General features: G+C 47.7%; 2 protein-coding genes across 2 annotated transcripts in view; both read left to right on the top strand.

Moving 5' to 3' along the window:
- The window catches only part of LOC115636912 (antigen WC1.1-like), a 710,101-nt gene that overhangs the window by 666,154 nt on the left and 23,726 nt on the right, over positions 1-20,221 (top strand). The window lies entirely within an intron of this gene.
- Positions 1-20,221, top strand: part of LOC115636921 (scavenger receptor cysteine-rich type 1 protein M130-like) — a 53,045-nt gene that overhangs the window by 26,420 nt on the left and 6,404 nt on the right. The window contains exons 3-5 of the mRNA XM_030537643.1: positions 2,868-3,182; positions 9,022-9,336; positions 9,791-10,102. Coding sequence (XP_030393503.1) covers positions 2,868-3,182; positions 9,022-9,336; positions 9,791-10,102 — 942 coding nt within the window. The remainder of the gene's footprint in view (positions 1-2,867; positions 3,183-9,021; positions 9,337-9,790; positions 10,103-20,221) is intronic.

The following is a 20,221-nucleotide window of genomic DNA, read 5'->3' as shown; positions in this document are numbered from 1 at the left end:
CATAGTTTTGATGTCATGTCTTTCATTTTCCTTTTAATGGTGGCAGAGAAGTGTTTAGCCCAGCTGCAGGAGGCTGAACCATGGACCTGGGGGTCCTCACAGGGAGAAGATCCTGATCTGTCTGCAAACTTCTCTGCTCTGCAGGGCTGAACATCTTTGTAGTGCAGTACACTTAGCCAAGTCCAGTGCTGCCTGCTGTACAGGGCACTGTGGCTGATTCCTAGAAACAGAGAGCAGAGACAGGCTAAAAGGCAACCACATGATTGTGGGGAGATGGGGAAAGGGAAGAGACAGCTAATGGCCCTCTCCCTACCCTCACACATTTGTAGCTGCAGGATCAGATTTCCCCCATTTCCCATTAAACTCCTTTGATGGGAACTGGAGGAAGATTATAAGAAAGTAGGACTTCCCTCTATCCCCTTAATAGTGTCCCCCCTCTCCTTTCCCCTTTTATTCTCCCTCCCATTGGAATCCCCATCCATACCTTCTTCAACAGATGTCTACCTGGTACTATACATCCCCTACCTGCTCTCCTTCCTTAAGCATGTCAAAACCTGGAATTCCTATTGCAAGGCAAATTACAAAAGTAATAATAATAATAATAAATCATAAATAATTCTGATTTGGAACAACACTTAAGAATTTCAAAATGTCTGTGTAATAGGAATGCTGAAATTTAATTTCAACCTTATGGAAACATTTTTGTTTCAACTTTATCTGCTCAACTAGTATGTATTATACATAAAATAATGAGTTTAAGTTAAATGTTTTGACATGGCTTAAATGAAATGTTTTGACCATATCAAATCTTTTTGATAACTTTTCATCTAAAATTTTGACAAAATCAGTCTATTTCTAAATAAAGTCTTGATTTTGTTAAAACCAGTTTTTTCAGATGGAAATCTGTCTCATCATAAACATTTTGAGCAGCTCTTTCCCCTAGGTGTTCTAATTTGTGCCTCTCTATTCTGTTTTCCCTCTTCTCCTGTTCTTGTGTATGGGATCTCTCTCTCTCTCTTCAAGTTCCTCCCTCTCCCTGCCCTAGAGGTCTCATTTTCTCTCCCCCTACCCCACACATGGTCTTCATCTCTCTTCAGAGCACAGAGCAATATAGATGAGGACTCCTTTGTAGAAATTATAATATCAGACTACTCCCTGCCCCAAGGAGTGAATTTGATGGACACATCAGGAAGGAAGGTAGTATGAAAGAGGAGAGTACCAAGGGCAAGGGAGAGTGGAAGACAGATGAAACAGTAGAAAGCGGAGGAAAAGTAGAAATGCAGGGAAAGAAGAATGGAGTCAAATCATCCTCCTTTATCTGGATCAGATATTTAGTCCTGCATTTGATTGGCTGAAGTTTAAGCCACTTGGCTCACATTGGGCATACACAAGTAAAACAGTCCATTTGCAGGTTCCATAGGAGCCTTGGACCCTGGAGAGCTCAGAGTTCCTCTGTCGGTGTGAACACGTAACTGAACACTTCCTCAGAGTTGGTTCTCTGAGATGTAACTAGCAAGGAAGAGCTCAGCTGCTGCTCACACAGACAGAGAGGAAGCACTGAGCAATTGCCCTTTGCTGCCCTGCTGTTCCCCTCAGGGGTTCCCTCCTTACTAGGGCTGGATTAACATAATAGAGGAGCCTAGGCTCATCTGCCTCTGAAGCAGTACCACTCTCTGTGTGTGGTGGTAGTAGAAAAAGCCAAGTATGCAAGAGCTTTCTGAAGAGATAGTGGGCTCTTGCCATTGCCACTGAGGCAGCAGGCTGGCCAGAACCTCCCTCATTCCTGACTCCCTCTCTTCAGGTAGGCTGGGGTCTGGTCCACAGGGCCCTCTGCTCCAGTAAGTGGAGGAGCAATGGCAGGCTGGAGGCCCCCTCCATTCTAACACCTGCCCCTCCCCAAAGAGCTTTAGGGCAGCAGCATCAGAGGCAATGGGCTTGACCCAGTTGAAGAGTAAGTGTGACAGCGCTAACTCACAACTGCTGCAGGGGGGTATCATAAGTGATCTCTGTGGAGAAGCGAGGTCCCTTTGTCCCTTATGGTCCAACCACAGAGGACTCTTGAAAAGAAAGAATTCATTTAACATGGTTTGCTGGAATAAATTTCTGTCAATGGAGCAAGGATTCCTTCAGAGCCCTGCCTCATTCTAAATGCATCAGTACATTGAATTAGATGGAGTTTAAAAAAATTATTAGTACAGTTCCATGTTGTTACATATGCAGATACAGTGATGATAAAATATTGGAGATCATTATCAAAAACATCTTTACCATTACTAACATATTAGTGCACATGAGCAAAATACATTTCCATGGCTTTATAATTCAGTGAAATCAGAGTGGATCATCATCCTTTATAACAACTATCTTCTTTCCAAATTTCAAGTTTTTATCCTATTCCACAGAGATGCTAGAACTGTTCAACAAGCTCAAAAGTGTACTTATTTCACTGCTGTCTTTCTCAAAAGTGCTTTAAATACCTTGCTTCACCTTTTAAAAAGATTCACATTTGACAGAGGAGAGACCTGGAAAATTTCAGGCCAAAAGGTGGTAGTTTAACAATGCTATAAGCAACAGAAAAAAGTGCTTTAGGATGGAAAATGCTTAGACAACATTGGGTATAACTAGAGGCACAAGTTATACACACTGCTAAGAATGCCAATGGCTGCTCCCCCAGCAGTGAATTCTACCCACTTACACAGCTGTACCTTCACAGAAAAGCAGGAAATGCCATAACAGATAAAAGATCTCCTGCCTGTTTGACAGTATATTAGTGCTGGTACAAGAAAGTAAACTTAATTTTAGTCAAGAGTGAGGGAGATTATGGGATGTCAATGTAACTAACACTGATGGATTTACTGACGGTTTAGGACGCCTTGAGCCCCAGCTGATTGGAGGGAACACTGCCTGCTCAGGACGAGTTGAAATAAGACATGGAGACACATGGACCACAGTCTGTGATTCACACTTAGACCTCAAAGCTGCCAGTGTTATCTGTAAAGAATTAGACTGTGGAACAGTTGTATCCACACCAGGAGGAGCGCACTTCAGCAAAGGATATGGGTCAATCTGGTCTGAGAAGATCCATTGCATGGGGAATGAAACACGCCTTGTGTACTGTCCCAGAGCACTGCATCCTAATGAGACATGTTCACACTCGAGTGATGCCAGCATTGTATGCTCAGGTAAGGGTTCATAGTGATTACTTTAAAATATCTATAATGTGTCCTATAGCCGGGGTGCTCAGCATCTCTCCAAACAGATCACCATATTCACCCATATTTTTCCCCTGAGAACCCACAAGCCTTTGCACCACTGGTTACAGTGATACTTCAACAGATTCTTGGCTGCTAGGAGGGATAACTCCATTCTCTCTTCCTCTCCTAGTGCTCTAGTTGCCAGGAGAGGATCAAGAAGAGCATTATTGTCTCTATCCCTTGTCCTTGTGTTGAAGTGGAACAGTTCTGCTCTCCTTTCCCCACTGAGTGTGGTATTCCAGCAGCGCTCTCACTCACACTCTGTCTCTTCCTGTCCCCTCACCTCTGCCACAAGGCGCGTGTTATTCAGGGCTTCTTGGATGCTAAGCATGCCCTACTCTGCCATGTTTATAAAGTGAGTGACATCGTGTAAAGGTCAAAACAGAAAATCAAGAAATGAGAGACTTGATTTATTTCCCTCTCCGACATGGATTCTGTCACTCAATCTTTGTTGCAGTTTACTCACGTAAAATGGGGATAATAACAGTTCCCCCTCTCCATTCTATTGTGAGGTTTAATCCATTAATTTTTATAAAGAGCTTTGAAATCCTTGGACCTAAGATGCCAGAGAAGCACAAAGTATTATTAATTAAAAAACTTGCACAATAGAGTTGCTAGTTGCAGTCACCTTTATTTGCTATTGCCCAGTAACTGTCTGTACTACCTATTGATACTGATGTCAATGTTATGAATAATTGTGTACAAAAAGTCTACCAAAAATTAAGATTTTGCATCCAAAATTGCAGGAAATGCTAACCGTAAGGCTGCTCATGCAATCTCAACTCTTCTTCCTTATGCTTTATCATATAATCTTTAATTACATGATCACATGCTGTTATTTCCCATGCTATCTTGCCTCATCTCTTGTGCGTGTTGTCCCGTTCTCTCACACCTTTGTACTTTATAAACTCACCTGACTCCTATAACAGTCTTATATTATTTTTGTTATTTAACAGTTATGGTCAGGGCCCTACCAAATTCACAGCCATGAAAAACACTTCACGGACCATGTAATCTGGTCTCCCACAGTGAAATCTGGTCTTTTGTGTGCTTTTACTCTATACTATACAGATTTCATGGGGGAGACCAGCGTTTCTCAAATTGGGGGTCTTGACCCAAAAGGGAGTTGCAGGGAGATTGCAATGTTATTTTAGGAAGGTCATGATATTGCCACCCTTACTTCTGCGCTGCCTTCACAGCCAGATGACCAGAAAGCAGTGGCTGTTTGCCAGGCACTCAGCTCTGAAGTCAGTGCCTCGCCAGCAGTAGCACAGAAGTAAGGGTGGCAATACTATACTATGCCACCCTTACTTCTGCTCTGCTGCCTTCAGAGCTGAGTGACCGGAGAGCGACAGCTGCTGACTCAGGGCCCAACTCTTCAGGAAGCAGTGCAGAAGTAAGGGTGGCAATACCACTCCATGCCATCCTTACTTCTGCGCTGCTGCTGGTAGCAGCTCTGCACTCAGAGCTGGACTCCCAACCAACAGCCACTGCTCTCCAGCTGCCCAGTTCTGAAGGCATTGCCGCCGTCAGCAGCAGCACAGAAGTAAGGGTAGCAGTACAACCACCCCTCGTAGAATAATGTTGCAACGCCCCCTCCCAACTCCTTTTTGGGTCAGGATTCCTGCACTTACAATACTCTGAAATTTCAGATTTAAATAGGTGAAATCATGGAATTTATTATTTTTTAAAATCCTAGTATAGGGGCTCATGGGCCATTCTGCTGGTAGGTGAGGGGCACCAAAGAGGGGAAGAGAAGGGTCAGGTGGGGGAGGGGGCTAATCTGTGTTCCCTGCACACACACTTTAATGGCACTCTGCAGCTCGTATTACAGGACAGTAATGACAACTCATGAGCTGCCTTACCATTGTCAGGTTGCATGCTGCTCTATGAATTATGGAAAAGGTGAGTTTTGAGGAGGGACTTGAAGGAGGATTAGATGATGGTTTTATGGATTTTGACTGGGAGTTTTTCTTACTCATGGGAGGAACATGCAGAGATGTTTAAGGGAGAAGCAAGTGATGAAGGCTGCCTTCCTTGGCAGAGCAACAGTGGGAGTTAACAGATTGATAAGTAGAGTTAAGCAGATAATTGATTTTTTTCAGTTCAGTGACCAAAAATAAACACCTGAAAACTAAACAAAATCAAATTAAAAAAAATTGTTTGTCCAGATGAAATGTTTCATTCATCCCAAAATAATTTTATTTCAGTTTTTGGTTTAGTTTCATTTTTCATTTTTTTTCACCCTTTTGTGGGTTTTTTAAAACAAATATAGCTAAATTTCTATGCAAAATGTCATTTTGAAATGAGAAGTCACAATTTTTAATTTCAAAATGGATGAAATGAAACATTTGGATTTTTTTGCCCCCCTGAAACTATTCACCAAATGCAAATCAGCAATTTCCTGTGCAGACAGGACTATAAGGCTTTGAGCAGTGAGTCAAAGATGGCAAAAAGGTTTCTGGGATTGCAGATGGAGAAGGAGAGTTGCTTGGCTAAGGAAATGGTTGATTTGAAGGAGCAGAGTGGAGGAAGTCAGCCTGGCTATAGGAGTTCCACCAGAGATGCTCTGCTGCAGGAGAGTAGGCATGCTGGGGGTGAGGCAGGACTGGGGGTTGGCAGACTGGACATTGCAGTGGGAGAGTGGGCCTAAAGAGTCTAAGGTGCAGGAAGCAACCACCATGTTGCTGGGGGAAAGAAAAAAGAGAGGAGATGCTAAGCAGGTCATTGAGATTGATGGACTGGTAGTCAAGGAAGGACCAGACAACGTGGCAAGAAGGAGGAGCCTGATAGGCAATGCTGAAAGTGACCAGGTGATGGCCAGAGTGGGGGAACTCAGCAACAGCAATATGCAAAAGTGAGCTATGCTTGTTGAAGACCAGATTGAGTGAACTTCCCTTTAGGGAAGGGGGAAAGCTGATCCAGGGCTGTAGGTCAGTGCAGAGGGGAGGGCAAGGTGACAGGCAGCTAAGAGATTAGAAATTGAGCTTGTTTCTGTTTTTTTAACAAATCCTTCTTTCACTGGAAAATACTAATTTGTCAAAACTCAAACTGAGTGAAAGATTGGTTTTGGCAAAAAATTTTTTAAAACAATTTGAAAAAAGTTTCAAAATTGTTGAAATGACCCATTTTGATATTTTTGAAATGGAGAATTCAAGTTTTGGGGTCAAAATGACTTTTTGTTTTGAAAGCAAGTGACCTTTTTACATTTCAATATGCAAATCATAACTAAACATTTAGACATTATGAAAACTGATCTAAAAATGTTTCGATTTACCTGATCCAAAAATATTTGTGAAAATTTTTGAAATTTCAGCATTTCATTCCTGTTTAGTCTGGGAAAATTTATAAAAATCTCAAACATTCATGAACAAAGAGGAAAATTGTTTCCCTTCAAGCTCTAGTCAGATGGGCCATTAACATGGGTGGTAAAGTCTCCAGGGATGAATGTGGAAGATTGTGATAAGAGGAAGAGAGAGATCCAGGAGCTGCCTGAAATCACAGAGAAAGTCTGAGGAGGAGGAGCTGGGTAAGCAGTAGCTGACAGTAACGTAGAGGGGGAGAGGAGAGAAGAATAGGCTGTAGTGCAGCTCAAAGGAGAAGAAAATGTGAGAGCACAGTAGTCCAATACACTCAGCTTGTTTCTTTAGGGATGATTCAGGGATGGGATTGTGAGAGGAGGAGAGGCCTCTAAAACAGCAGCTGCAGAGGCAATGTCAGATAGAGGGATGCAGGTCTCTGTGAGAGACAGGAGCTGGAGTGAATGAGTGATGAAAAGGTTGTGGATGTTTGTGATCTTTTTACGGATGCAGTGAGAGCAAGAGGAGGAGGGAAGGAAGGGGGCTGGACATGAGGTTAGGAATAGTGGCATGAGAAGGGGTGATGGGGATCGGTGTGGAAAGTGGAGACGGTGGGAATGAAGGGGGACTGGAGAAGTTGTTACCAGAAACCAAGAGGAGGCAGAATAGGATGTCGGATCTGGATGGGAAGGGGCTAGAGATCAGGATAGAAGAGAAGCTGTTAGAGTTGGTGGGATCTGTGGAGGGGTGAAGGTAATAGAATGGGGAAATGGAGCCAGTGGGGGGGAGTTTAGGGTTGGGGGAGGAAGAGGGCAGATCTGTGATGCACAAGAAGGTGTGATAAGAGCCATGGGCAAGTGACAGAAGAATATGGTTAGTAAACAAGTGAACAGTGAAATAATAAATGGAATCCAATTAAATCAGTAGCAGTGAATCAATAAGCAATGAGATGAGATGTGAGGTGAGTTAGTTAACAGTGAATTAGTTATTCCTAGAAGTGGCCAGACATTTTCCATTAGAATTTTTCTTTAACTGAAAATACTGTTTCCTCAAAATCAAAACTTTCCCTGGGAAACTTTCAATTTTGCTAAATTTTTTCAATGTTGTGTTGGGAAAATAGAAATGAAATGTTTCATTTGGGGTGTGTTCAACCCTGGTGGGAATATTTCCGATTGTAGAACTGACCCAAAATGTTACATTTCCAGTCAGTTCAACATTAATCTTCATTTCCCTGTTGTGGCACTTTGCCTCATGGGAATTCAGGCTCTAGTTCTCTCCTACGGGCTGGGGTCCCTGGCCAGACTAAATCTCCCTTTATACAGTGCAGTCTTCCCTCTAACTGGTGGCACAGTTGCCGCATGGTAGCCAGATGACTGCAGGTGCATGATTGGAGCTTCAGTCTGGTCAGGGAACCCGGCCTATAAGGCAAAACAGAGGCATCAGAGGGAAATGAAGTTTAATGTTGACCTGGTTCAAAACAAAACACGTGGGGTCAGTTTGACGAACTGACAGGAAATATTTCAATTTGGGAAAGTGGAAATTGTTTATTTAGATTAAAGGTGCCAAAATGAAATGTTTTGTCACTTTTCAGAACTTTTTGTCCCATGAAAATTTTCAGTATTTCCATATTTTGTCCTGATGCAGGATGAAAACAAATGTGTAGCTATCAGAGCTTTCTGGGGGACAGAGATTTCAATTTTCACTCAGCTCTAGTTATTTCTCTCGACAGTCGCATGATGGGTGAAGATTCAGTGAACAGTCAGGTGAGAGGGACAGTAGCAGCAAGTGCAGAGTCAGAGCAGTTGCCCTGAGAATCTCATGTGTCTGTTAAGCAAAAGTAGGAGCTGGATGATCTTGGCAGTCACAGAAGGTGTTGAAGGATTTAGCTGCAGGAGTCAGGGGAAGATGGCAGCAGCTCTGCAGGGCTTTGAAATAGCAAGAGAAGGGGTGAAGTGAGGAGGGTGAGTTCAGTTACTGGGCAAGGGTAGGTAGACCAGGCTGTGAGTTCAGTCAGGTGACACAGGAGAAGGGGCAGCGAATGGGAGAGAAAGAAAGTTAGATAGTGCAGATCTGGAGAAAGAGCAAAAGTGAAGTGATACCAGCCAGAGAGAGAGATTGGGCAGTGAAGGTTCATTTTCAAGCCCTATGTAGCCAGGATGTATTGCCTTCCCCTGCGAGGGAGGAGGAAGATGGTGGTCAGGCTGGTCTTCTTGATCTACATTTATTATTTTAAGTCTTGTTGGTGTCCTGTATATTCTATTTACATACAGTCTTTCCCCCAAAACACACTGTGTTAAAAGAAAGTAACTTAGGTTACAAGATGAGCACTTGAAAGCTAGGAAATACCAGAGTCAATGTGGCCTGGGCAATACTTATGTGTGTGTAGATTACGATACAGTCTTTAATTATGTGATCACTTACTATTATTTCCACAGGAAAACACTGATCTCCCTTCTCCTTGTTCTCAGGGTACGGTGGGTACAGGCTGACAAATGGCAGCACAAGGTGTTCGGGGAGAGTGGAGCTTCTCCACGGAGGCATCTGGGGAACCCTCTGTGACTCCCAGTGGGATTTGCAGGCTGCCCACACCCTCTGCCAGCAGTTTGACTGTGGATTCGCCATGTCGATTCCAGCAGGGCAGCTCTTTGGCACAGGAGATGGGTATGTCTGGAACGGCACATTTGGCTGTGAGAGAAACGAATCCCGCCTGAGGGACTGTCCTGTTACTGCGCTAGGCACAACTGAGTGTCCCCCTGGGAGTGAAGCCAGTGTAGTGTGTTCAGGTGAGCAGCTGCAGTGGGAAAGAAAAGACTTGGGGATTGGGGAACATCGTCAGCCAGATCTTCACTGTGTGTCAATCGGCCAAGCTCCATTGGGCTCAGTGAGGCTATGCTGATTTACACCAGGTGGGGACCTGGCCCATAAATTAGTGCCCTGTCCCTGCATCAGCCAAGTCTGCTGGAACTAATGCCTCTGCCTAATACTTGTGGTGCCTTGAGTATGGAATGTACCAAGGAAACCAAATTCTGGTCCCTGGTCCTCCCTTCGTAGTAACTGAAGTGGATCGAGTATCACTTTGTGAATGTGTTGGTGTGGAATAATTCCACAGCCCCCACAGAGTAACTGCTAGCATTGAACATGAGTAACAATCCCTTCCTGTTCCCCACTCCCCTCCCTGTCATTACCATTAACACTGATCACTGCGCCACCTCGACACTCACTTTCCCTTGTGCTCAGGGTGCTCAGACGGCAGGTTAGTGAACGGCACCGAGTGCTCTGGGAGAGTAGAGATCCGGCATGGAGTCACATGGGGAAGCCTCTGTGCCTCCCACTGGGATTTGCAAGATGCCAACTTCCTCTGCCATCAGCTGAACTGTGGATATGCCAAGTCTATCCAGGGAGGAGCTCATTTCGGGGAAGGGAGTGGAACCGTATGGAGCGACACTTTTCATTGTGAAGGGACTGAATCCTGCCTGTGGGATTGTTCTCGCATGGCCCTGGGCAACCCAGCCTGCTCCCCTAGAGACACGGCCAGGGTTATTTGCTCAGGTAAGTTTATTATAGATATGTATATGTTATTTACAGAGCAGTGTACTGCCCAGTTTAGGATCATCATAAGTCGTCCCATTGACTACTGTACTCAAGGTAAGGAGAGGTATCGGAATGTTGCTCTCTTTGTTTAAGTTCCCCAGATCAGAGACTCCTCTGGGTGCAATGAGGGGTGGCAAGGTGGATCCTAGCACTACGATAGGGTGAACCAGAGAGAATGGCTCTGCTATAAACCTGAGGTTTGTGATTCACAGATTCCCTCAGTCTCAGCAGGGCTGACTCAGCCCTTCATCAGGTTGAAGTTGGTGTTGCAGAAGTAACCTATACACAGAGATCTTACCCAAGCTGTGTGGCCATTAGAATCCCATTTCACTCTGGAAAATTAGGCTTTTGCCCTGGTGTTGCTGGCCAAAATGCCCCTACTTGCCATCCCGGTTGTGTGCTGGTGGGCTGAAGCCCTCTGCTGCAGAGCTTGCTCAGTGGGTGTGTAGGTTGATAGATCATTAATTCCCCACAACACTTCAGGAAAATAGTCATTTCTTTGCAAAAGATCCTGGTTTTCAGGAAACTTCAGATAGCTTAGAGCTTGGCACCTGAGCTAGCTGGGAACTTTCAAAAAGATCCTGCTCTTAGTTAGAGCAGCTGGTGCTTTGATGAAGATCCTTCTCTTCAACGCAACACAAATACTGCAGGGATCCTTTTTCCTGCAGGCTTCTCCAAAGATTTTCCCTCATCCAACTTCAAAAACTGCCTCATGCCACATTGGAGAACAACAGTGGCTGATAGATGGCAGGTTATCTGAGAGCTACCCATAGTGGCATAGGCCAAGATTTTTAAAGGTATTTAGGCATTTCTGCACTGATTGAGGAGCCGAACTCTCATTTTCTAAAAGGATTTAGGCACTGACCAGCCTTAATCAATAGGATCCATAGGCTTCACATCCCTGAGCATTGTAGCTGTGCCAGCCTAACCCCCAGTGTAGACAACATTAAAAGAATTCTTCCATTGACCTAGCTAACACCACTCAGAGAGGTTGATTACCTACAGCAATAGTAAAGCCCCTTCTGTCACTCCAAGAAGCATCTACAGTACGGTGATACAGTGTCATAGGTGGAATGCTGTAGTTGTGTCACTGTAGCACCTGTAGTGCAGACACAACCTTAGTAAAACAAACATTTAATGCACACCAAAAACATTGTAAATAGTATTTGGAATACTATGAATAACTAAAAAAAAATATTAGACAGTAAATCTACTGGTTTTCCTTATATAGCCTTTCCCCCTTTTGTTTGTTACAAACATTCAAATATAAGGTTTCAACTTAACATGTTCTGTACTTCAGCACACACATCAAGACACATTCCCCACTGATCTTCTCTCGGAGATGATTTCTCAGGCTTTCCAGTGCTGTCATAATATGCAGTGTGTGTCACCTGGATTCTTTTGAGTTTGACAAATGGCAGTACCTCAGTCATTTCAAACACTTCAGAACTTGGTCAGCAACCAACCAGTCTGAAGATCTCAGCAGCTAGCAGCGCTCTTGCCCTTGAGCTAAGAGCTCACTGGCTCTCAGTTGCTGGTGAAACAGAAATCTGTAGCCTGTATTCAATGTAGTACGGCGATTGGAAGTAGCCCTCACAGCAGACTGATCTCTCAGTCTTTCATCTATCAGCTGCTGAGTCCACAGGGCTGCATTTGATATAAAAAAATTAAGTTGACCAAGCTACATTGCTCAGGGGTATGAAAAATCCACTTCTCTGAGTGATATAGGTAAGTCGACTTAACCCTTGGTATAGAGAGCAGTAGATTGAAAAAAGAATCCTTCCATAAACCTAGCTACTGCCTCTTGGGAAAGTGGATTAACACCAGTGACAGGAGAACCCCTGCCATTGGCCTAGGTAGCATCTACACTGAAGGACTACAGAGGTGTAGTTGCAGAACTGCAGCTGAACTACTGTAGCCTTTCAAGTGCGGACAAGCCTGTTAATTCCACTATTTTTAACCCTTCTCCTATTGCAGTCTATAGTCTCTGCCCTCAGAGGGTGACTAGGGTGTGACTTGCCAGGTTGGTTGCCCACAATGTAACAGAGGCCCAGAGTATCCAGCTACAATCCATGTCCCCTCCCCACTGCGTCTTTCCCTTCCTGTCGGAGAAACAAAGTCAAATGTTGCAGTGTGAAGCACGTGGGTCACATTGAGCCAGAGATTCTTCTTCGAATGCTTGCTCATATCCATTCCAATTAGGTGTGCGCTCGCAGCGTGCATGTTCGTCGGAAGATTTTCTACCCTAGCAACATCCGGTGGGTCGGCTGGACGCCCCCTGGGGTGGCGCTGCTATGGCACAGAATATATACTCCTGCCGACCTGTCCGCTCCTCATTTCCTTCTTACCGCCCGTGTCGGTCGTTGGAACAGTGGAGCGCGGCTTAACTGATCTCCACTTCCCTAGCTATTCACTCGTTCTAGTATTATTGTGTATATAGTTTTATAGTTTTATAGTTGTAGTTAACACTTTTAATAACCTTTTGTAAACCTAGTTAGTGTATATAGTTCAGAGGGTTGGGGATTAGCCTCTACCCCTCTCCCGGTGCCCAGGCCCATGCCTGGTTCACCAGGCTTCAAACCGTGCTCGGCCTCCCGGCGGCCAATGCCAACGGGAGAACCCCACGACGCCTGCCTAAAGTGCCTGGGGGAATCCCATCTTACAGATAAGTGCCGGATTTGCAAGTCCTTCAAGCCGTGGACAAAAAAGGAGCTGGACTTTCGTCTTAAGCAGATCCTAATGGAGGCGGCCCTCACTCCTCCATCTTCAGCACCGAGTGCCACAGTCCGTGCCGGGGAGAAGTGCTCATCGGCACCGGAGAGCGCCGGCACCGCCAAGATGCCCCGGCACCAGCCATCACCGGCCCAGAAACCAGCCCGGCACCACTCCCTCTCCCCGCATGCCAAAAAGGTCAAAGCTCCTGCGGCTCCAATATCTACACCGCAGTCTGAGCAGCACCCAAAACTGAGTCATCCGGCACCAACAACTACCATGGCACCGGCAATCTCGGCACTGTTGATTCTGGCCATGCAAGATCCGTCTAGTCCGGTACATGATGGCTCCCCGGCACACGCTGAGGTCGAGCTTATTGTTCCCACCATGCCAGAGACCTTTTTGACGGCGCAGGAACTCATTGCCTTAACGGAGCCCATTCTGCCCCAACCCCCGGCACCGCCGGAGTGGGTTATTGCGTCAGCAGGGAAGCCTACCCTAGTCAGGCCACCTTCCATCCATGCCGCAGGCAGGCACCACTCGAGATCGAGGTCTCGCCAACGCTCCGGATCTCACCACTGGTCCCGATCTCGATGCCGCTCGCAGTCCCGGTACCAATCTCCTTCTCGGCACCGGTCATACTCACAGTACCGATACTCCAGACGGTGATCCAGCTCTCGGCACCGTTCACGCCGCAGCCACTCCCACCATAGAGCTTCATGATCCCGGTCGACCTCCCGGCACCACGCCAGTCACAGGTCCCGGTCAACCTCTCAGCACCGGTACAACTCCTGGTGCCGCTCTCCTGTGAGGCATGACGTATGGTACCCTACGCACAGGGCTCCTCCTCACGTGCAGTCTGCTCCGCCATGGCCATCACGGCACCCATCTGAGTCTTCGCACACTGATAGCACCACATATGGAGATTCAGAAACACAGAGCCGTGTCCTCCAGGAGTCTCAGGGCACGGAACAAGCGACTCAGTGGTCCTTCTGGATGCCTTGGGCATATCACCAGGCCCAAGACGAACCCACGGTTCCATCTCGTTCTGCCTTGTTGGAACATCGGGCACCAGAGGCCACTGTTAACCGCCCTCCTCCAGCGGGTACGGATGACTCGGGTCTAGCACCAGATCTTCAGGTGTTCCCGGACCCTGATGCTCCTCCGGAACAAGAGTCACTCAATGAGCCAACCATGCCGAGTCTGTCGTCCTCCTCTTTGCTAGACGAGACAGTAGCCAGTACTTCTACATCGTGCCTGCCCCGATCGACCTCCGAGCCCACCAGGACCTTCTCCGGCGAGTCGCCTTAAATATCAACCTTCAGATGGAGGAGGTCCCGGAGGTGGAAGACCCGGTCATAGACATACCGTCGGCGGATGCCCCAACTTGCGTGGCTCTGCCATTCATCTGTTCCATCCAGGCCAAAGCGGACACCATTTGGCAATCCCCGGCGTCTATCCCTCCCACGGCCAGAGGCGTGGAAAGGAAATACATGGTACCCTCTAAAGGGTATGAATACTTATATATCCATCCTCCTCCATGCACTCTGGTCGTTCAATCTGTGAATGAGAGAGCGCGCCATGGCCAGCAAGCCCCTGCCCCAAAATCGCGGGATGCTAGATGGATGGATCTATTGGGGCATAAAGTTTACTCCGCCGGAGGCCTCCAACTGCGGGTGGCTAACCAACAGGCCCTGCTCAGCAGGTATAATTATAATACCTGGCAATCAGTGGGTAAGTTCACTGAACTGGTCCCACAGGACTCCCGCCCGGAATTCCAAGCCCTTCTGGAGGAAGGGAACAAAGTGGCACAGACTTCTCTGCAGGCCTCTCTCAACGCTGCTGATTAGGCGGCCAGAACCGTGGCCTCGGGGATTACAATGCAGAGGATATCATGGTTGCAGGTATCAGGCCTACCTTCTGAACTGCAACACACTATTCAGGACCTTCTGTTTGATGGACAGGGCCTTTTCTCTGAGAAAACGGACCCTAGACTCCAGAGTCTCAAAGACAATTGCATCATCATGCGTTCCCTCGGGATTCATACTCAGCAAACCCAACAGAGGTCCTTCCATACCCAGCTTCAACGCCCTTACCCCTTCCCCAGGCCATGACAAGACTTTAGCAGAAGGCATGGTCGCGGGGACCGCAGACGGCAATCGGGTTCCCAAAGGGGCCAGAATAACGGTCCCGCCAAACCATCAGAGGGACCAAAACCGAACTTTTGAAGGTGCGCTCGAGAGCAAAGCACCAGTCCTTCCCCAGGATCCTCTTCAGTTTTCCAACCACCTTTCCTCCTTCCTCCCTGCGTGGGCCCAATTAACCTCAGATCGTTGGGTCCTACGCATGGTGGAATTTGGATACCACCTCCAATTTATTTCGCATCCTCCCTCTCCATCCCTCTTCAGGGACCCCTCTCACTAGCAATTCCTCTGGTAAGAGGTTCGTACGCTCCTCTCCACCGGAGCTATAGAGGAGGTGCCGGAGGAGTTCAGGGGCACGGGATTTTACTCCCGATATTTCCTGATCCCCAAGGCGAAAGGGGGTCTCCGACCCATCCTGGACCTACTTGGTCTCAATGTCTTTCTGAAGAAGTTGAAGTTCCGCATGGTGTCCCTGGGGACCATCATCCCATCCTTGGATCCTGGAGACTGGTACACTGTTCTCAACATTAAGGACACATACTTTCACATCGCCATTTACCCTCCGCGCAGACGGTACCTACGGTTTATGGTGCGCAACCAACATTTTCAATTTGCGGTCCTCCCATTTGGCCTCTCTACCGCCCCGCGCGTGTTTACAAAGTGCATGGCTGTAGTAGCCGCCTTCCTCCATCGTTGGCATATACAAGTCTTTCCTTACCTAGACGACTGGCTTATTCGCGGGACCTCCAAGGTTCAAGTCAACAGGCATGTTGCTATCATCACGGACCTATTCGAGCGGTTGGGCCTGATGATCAATCTAGAGAAGTCTACTCTAGTGCCCATTCAAAGAATAGAATTCGTCTGGGCCATTCTAGACTCCACACTTGCAACAGCCTTCCTTCCACTACCCCAGTTTCAGGCACTAGTTTCGGTCATAGAAACCTCCAAACTTTTCCGAGGACCTCGGCCTGCACTTGCCTCAGCCTTCTCAGTCACATGGCCGCGTGCACTTTTGTAACCAAGCACGGCAAACTATGCCTGCGTCCCCTTCAAACCTGGCTCGCCTCAGTTTACCTCCCGGGCAGGGACACCATAGACATGATCGTCACAGTTCCTCAGAGCGTCTTAAGCTCCCTCAACTGGTGGCTAACACCTTCCCTGGTGTGTACCAGGATGCTGTTCCAACCAAGACAGCCCTCAGTATCCCTAACGACGGACACATCGTCTCTCGGCTGTGGGGCACACCTAGGCCATTGTTGCACGCAAGGTCTCTGGTCATCTCAAGAGCTAGCGTTGCACATAAACGTCCGCGAGTTGAGAGCAGTTCGCCTCACATGCCAGACTTTCCAACATCACCTGCAGGGCTGTTGTGTTCTAGTACTCACAGACAACACAACAGCAAAGCACTACATAAACAAACAGGGAGGGACTCGATCCTCCCCCCTTTGTCAGGTGGCGATCCAACTGTGGGTATTTTGTATAGCCCACTCTATAGATCTTGTAGTGTCCTTCCTCCCAGGGGTCCGGAACTCTCTGGAAGACCATCTCAGCAGATCCTTTCTCTCCCACGAGTGGTCCCTCCACCCGGACATTGTACATTCCATCTTCCAGAAGTGGGGCTTTCCTCACATAGACCTATTCGCTTCCCACAACAACAGGAAGTGTCAGAGGTTTTGCTCCTTCCAGGGTCTCGCCCTGGGCTCAATATCAGACGCCTTCCTAATCTCTTGGGCAAACCACTTTTACGCATTTCCACCTTTCCCGATGGTGCACAGGGTTCTCGTAAAGCTTCGCAGGGACAGAGCTCGACTGATCCTGATCGCCCCTCTGTGGCCCCGACAACACTGGTACACCACGTTGCTGGACCACTCGATAGCCAACCCAGTCCCTCTACCCCTTCATCAGGATCTGATAACGCAGGACCACTGCAGGCTTCTCCACCCAGACCTGCAATCCCTCCATCTAACAGCGTGACTCCTGTATGGTTAACCCAATTGGAATTACGCTGCTCTGCCCAGGTGCAAGAGATACTCCTGGGTAGCAGGAAACCTTCTACGTGGTCTGCTTACTTAGCCCAGTGGAAACGGTTTTCTTGCTGGTGTCACACGCAGAATGTTGCACCTGCGGAGGTTCCTATCCCTACTATTTTGGACTACCTCTGGTACCTAAAACAACAAGGCCTCGCTATCTCATCTCTGCGAGTGCACTTGGCGGCTATTTCTACTTTCCACCCCGGAGAAGGTACTTACTCTGTCTTCTCCCACCCTATGGTCTCGAGGTTCCTCAAAGGCCTGGAGCTTCTATGCCCCCTAGTACGATGCCCCGCCTCTTCCTGGGACCTCAATTTAGTTCTGATGAGACTTATGTTCCCCCCGTTCGAGCCATTGGCAACCTGCTCACTCCTATATTTATCATGGAAAACAGCCTTACTTGTAGCCATTACATCGGCTAGGAGAGTCTCTGAGCTTTGGACTCTGATGGTAGACCCACCATACACGATGTTCCACAAGGACAAGGTGCAGCTACGCCCACATCCGGTGTTCCTCCCTAAAGTAGTCTCGGCCTTCCATCTCAGCCAGGACATATTCCTATTGGTCTTCTTTCCCAAACCACATGCATCTCGTAGGGAGCAACAGTTACATTTGCTGGACGTCCGTAGGGCGCTCGCCTTCTATATTGACCATACGAGGCCCTTCCGCAAAACTCCCCAACTCTTTGTTGCAGTGGCGGACTGGATGAAAGGTCAGCCTGTCTCTTCTCAGAGGACTTCATCCTGGGTAACTGCTTGCATCCGCACTTGCTATGAGCTAGCACATACCTCGCCGGGTCATATTACCGCACATTCTACCAGGGCCCAGGGCTCGTCAGCCACCTTCTTAGCTTGAGTACCTATTCAGGAGATATGTCAAGCAGCTATGTGGTCTTCAGTACACACTTTTACTTCCCATTATGCCCTGGTGCAATAATCCAGAGACGATGCAGCCTTCGGCTTAGCAATTTTGCATTCTGCAATTTCTCACTCCGATCCCACTGCCTAGGTAAGGCTTGGGATTCACCTAATTGGAATGGATATGAGCAAGCACTCACAGAAGAAAAGACAGTTACTCACCTTTGTAACTGTTGTTCTTCAAGATGTGTTGCTCACATCCATTCCAAAACTCATCCTCCTTCCCCACTGTCGGAGTAGCCGGCAAGAAAGAACTGAGGAGCGGATGGGTCAGCAGAGGTATATATTCGGTGCCATAGCGGCGTCCCGCCCAGCCGACCCACCGGGTGTTGCTAGGGTAGAAAATCTTCCGACGAACGTGCACGCGGCACGCGCACACCTAATTGGAATGGATATGAGCAACACATCTCGAAGAACAACAGTTACAAAGGTGAGTAACCGTCTTTTCTGTGCTGTAAGTGAGGGGAGAGTACACTGGGTCCGATTCTCACTAATCTCAGCTGCTCAGCCTAAAGGATCCTTAGTGGGAGAATCAGACCATACGTAACTTAGTCTGCAGAAGAGAAGAGTGAGGCAGGATTTGATAGCAGCCTTCAATTACCCGAAGGGGGGTTCCAAAGTCGACAGAGCTCGGCTGATCTCAGTGCTGCCAGATGACAGAACAAGGAGTAATGGTTTCAAGCTGCAGTGGGGGAGGTCTAGGTAGGATATTAGGAAACACTTTTTCACTAGGAGGGTGGTGAAGCACTGGAATGGGTTACCTAGGGAGGTGGTGGAATCTCCTTCCTTAGAGGTTTTTAAGGTCAGGTTTGACAAAACCCTGGCTGGGATGATTTAGCTGGGGTTGGTCCTGCTTTGAGCAGGCAGTGAGACTAGATGACCTCCTGAGGTCCCTTCTGTCACAGACTTACAGATCATGCCCACTCTTGGCCCTATGCGGTCCGTGGGGGGTGCCCCTTTCAGTGAGACAGCCCTTCTCATGGGTCCACTCTCTCTCGGAGTCAGGTCCCTCCACCTCCTGGAGCCGCACCTCTCTGAGCCTTAGTACGTCTGTCTCTGCCGTGGGCCCCCTCAGGGAGTCCATGCACTCTGGACCCCCTGGGCCTCCCCACCCTCGAAGGGGTTGATGCAACCCTGTTCTCTAGACTGGAGTTACTCTCAGGCAGCATAAAACAGGAGAGTTTATTGAGAATGGAACACAGCACAGGAAAATCTCAGGGCCTCAGGCCTGGCCTCCCTCAGCACAGCATATCCCAGTCCCCCTGCATCCAGGTGGGCTCTGCCTGCTTCCCCTCACCAGCCCCGAGCCATCCTGCTTCCCAGCTGGGCCTCTGATATCCCCAGCCTCTGGCTGGAACCAGCTGGTCAGGTCACTGGGGTCCTCCCTCTGCAGCCCATTGTCTCCCACTGGCCAGAATCGGCTGTGTCTCCTGAGCTGGGTCTCTGGGTCACCAGGTCACCAGTCACCGGGGTCTCCAACCTCCAGGCCATCTGCTGGAGTCCCGAGTCCCTCTCCGGTCCTCTGTAACAACAAACTCCCTCTCCCCTCACCTCGTTAAACCAGTAACACCCAGGGACATTGAGTCCCACCCACTGTGCATGCAAACCACAGGAAAACACAGAAAACCCCAAGAAACCCCCCACTTTGTCATACCTTCCAACCCTGATATTCTATGATTCTATGTAACTTTAATAGAAAAGAGTAGTTGACTCCCTGTCTTATGTGCACCGTTAAGCCCATCCTGCACTATGGATCACTACCAACCTGTCTATGTATATTTATTTAGGAAGTTTTAACTCGTTTACAAATCATGTTTTGGGAGCACATTGGCTCCTTTGAAATGCAAGGTGCTGTATACACTGTATAAAAAAATCTCCCATGGCAGTAAACACATGAAAGGGTTTTTGCTTCTCCCACAAGGAACCTCAACAACTTTATATGCTCACGGTGGACAAACTTTTAAAATGAAATATATATCTATACATATATGTTTAAGAAAAAATGAGTCCTTCTTCCTCGTTGACCAGAGGTCACGCATGCCTCCAAGCATCATCTCCAGCCAAGCCAATAGCTAGAGTTCATGGAAAAGGAAACTCAAGTGTTCAGAGTTGCAAACCTGGCATGGAAAAACCCTGCTGAGTGCAGAAAAGCCTTTTTTATATTAGCTCCCTGTGAGTTCGGAGCTGAGGCGGTGATCACAGGTCACCAATGTGCATTGAACAGTGAAAACAGAGCAGAGTTTTCTTTAAAGGAGCCACATATCCTGGCAGTCT

Source organism: Gopherus evgoodei, chromosome 1 (assembly GCF_007399415.2).
Source record: "Gopherus evgoodei ecotype Sinaloan lineage chromosome 1, rGopEvg1_v1.p, whole genome shotgun sequence".
Lineage (NCBI taxonomy): Eukaryota > Metazoa > Chordata > Testudines > Testudinidae > Gopherus > Gopherus evgoodei.
Note: the sequence above shows the minus strand (reverse complement) of the source record. Positions and strands in the feature narration are given on the sequence as shown.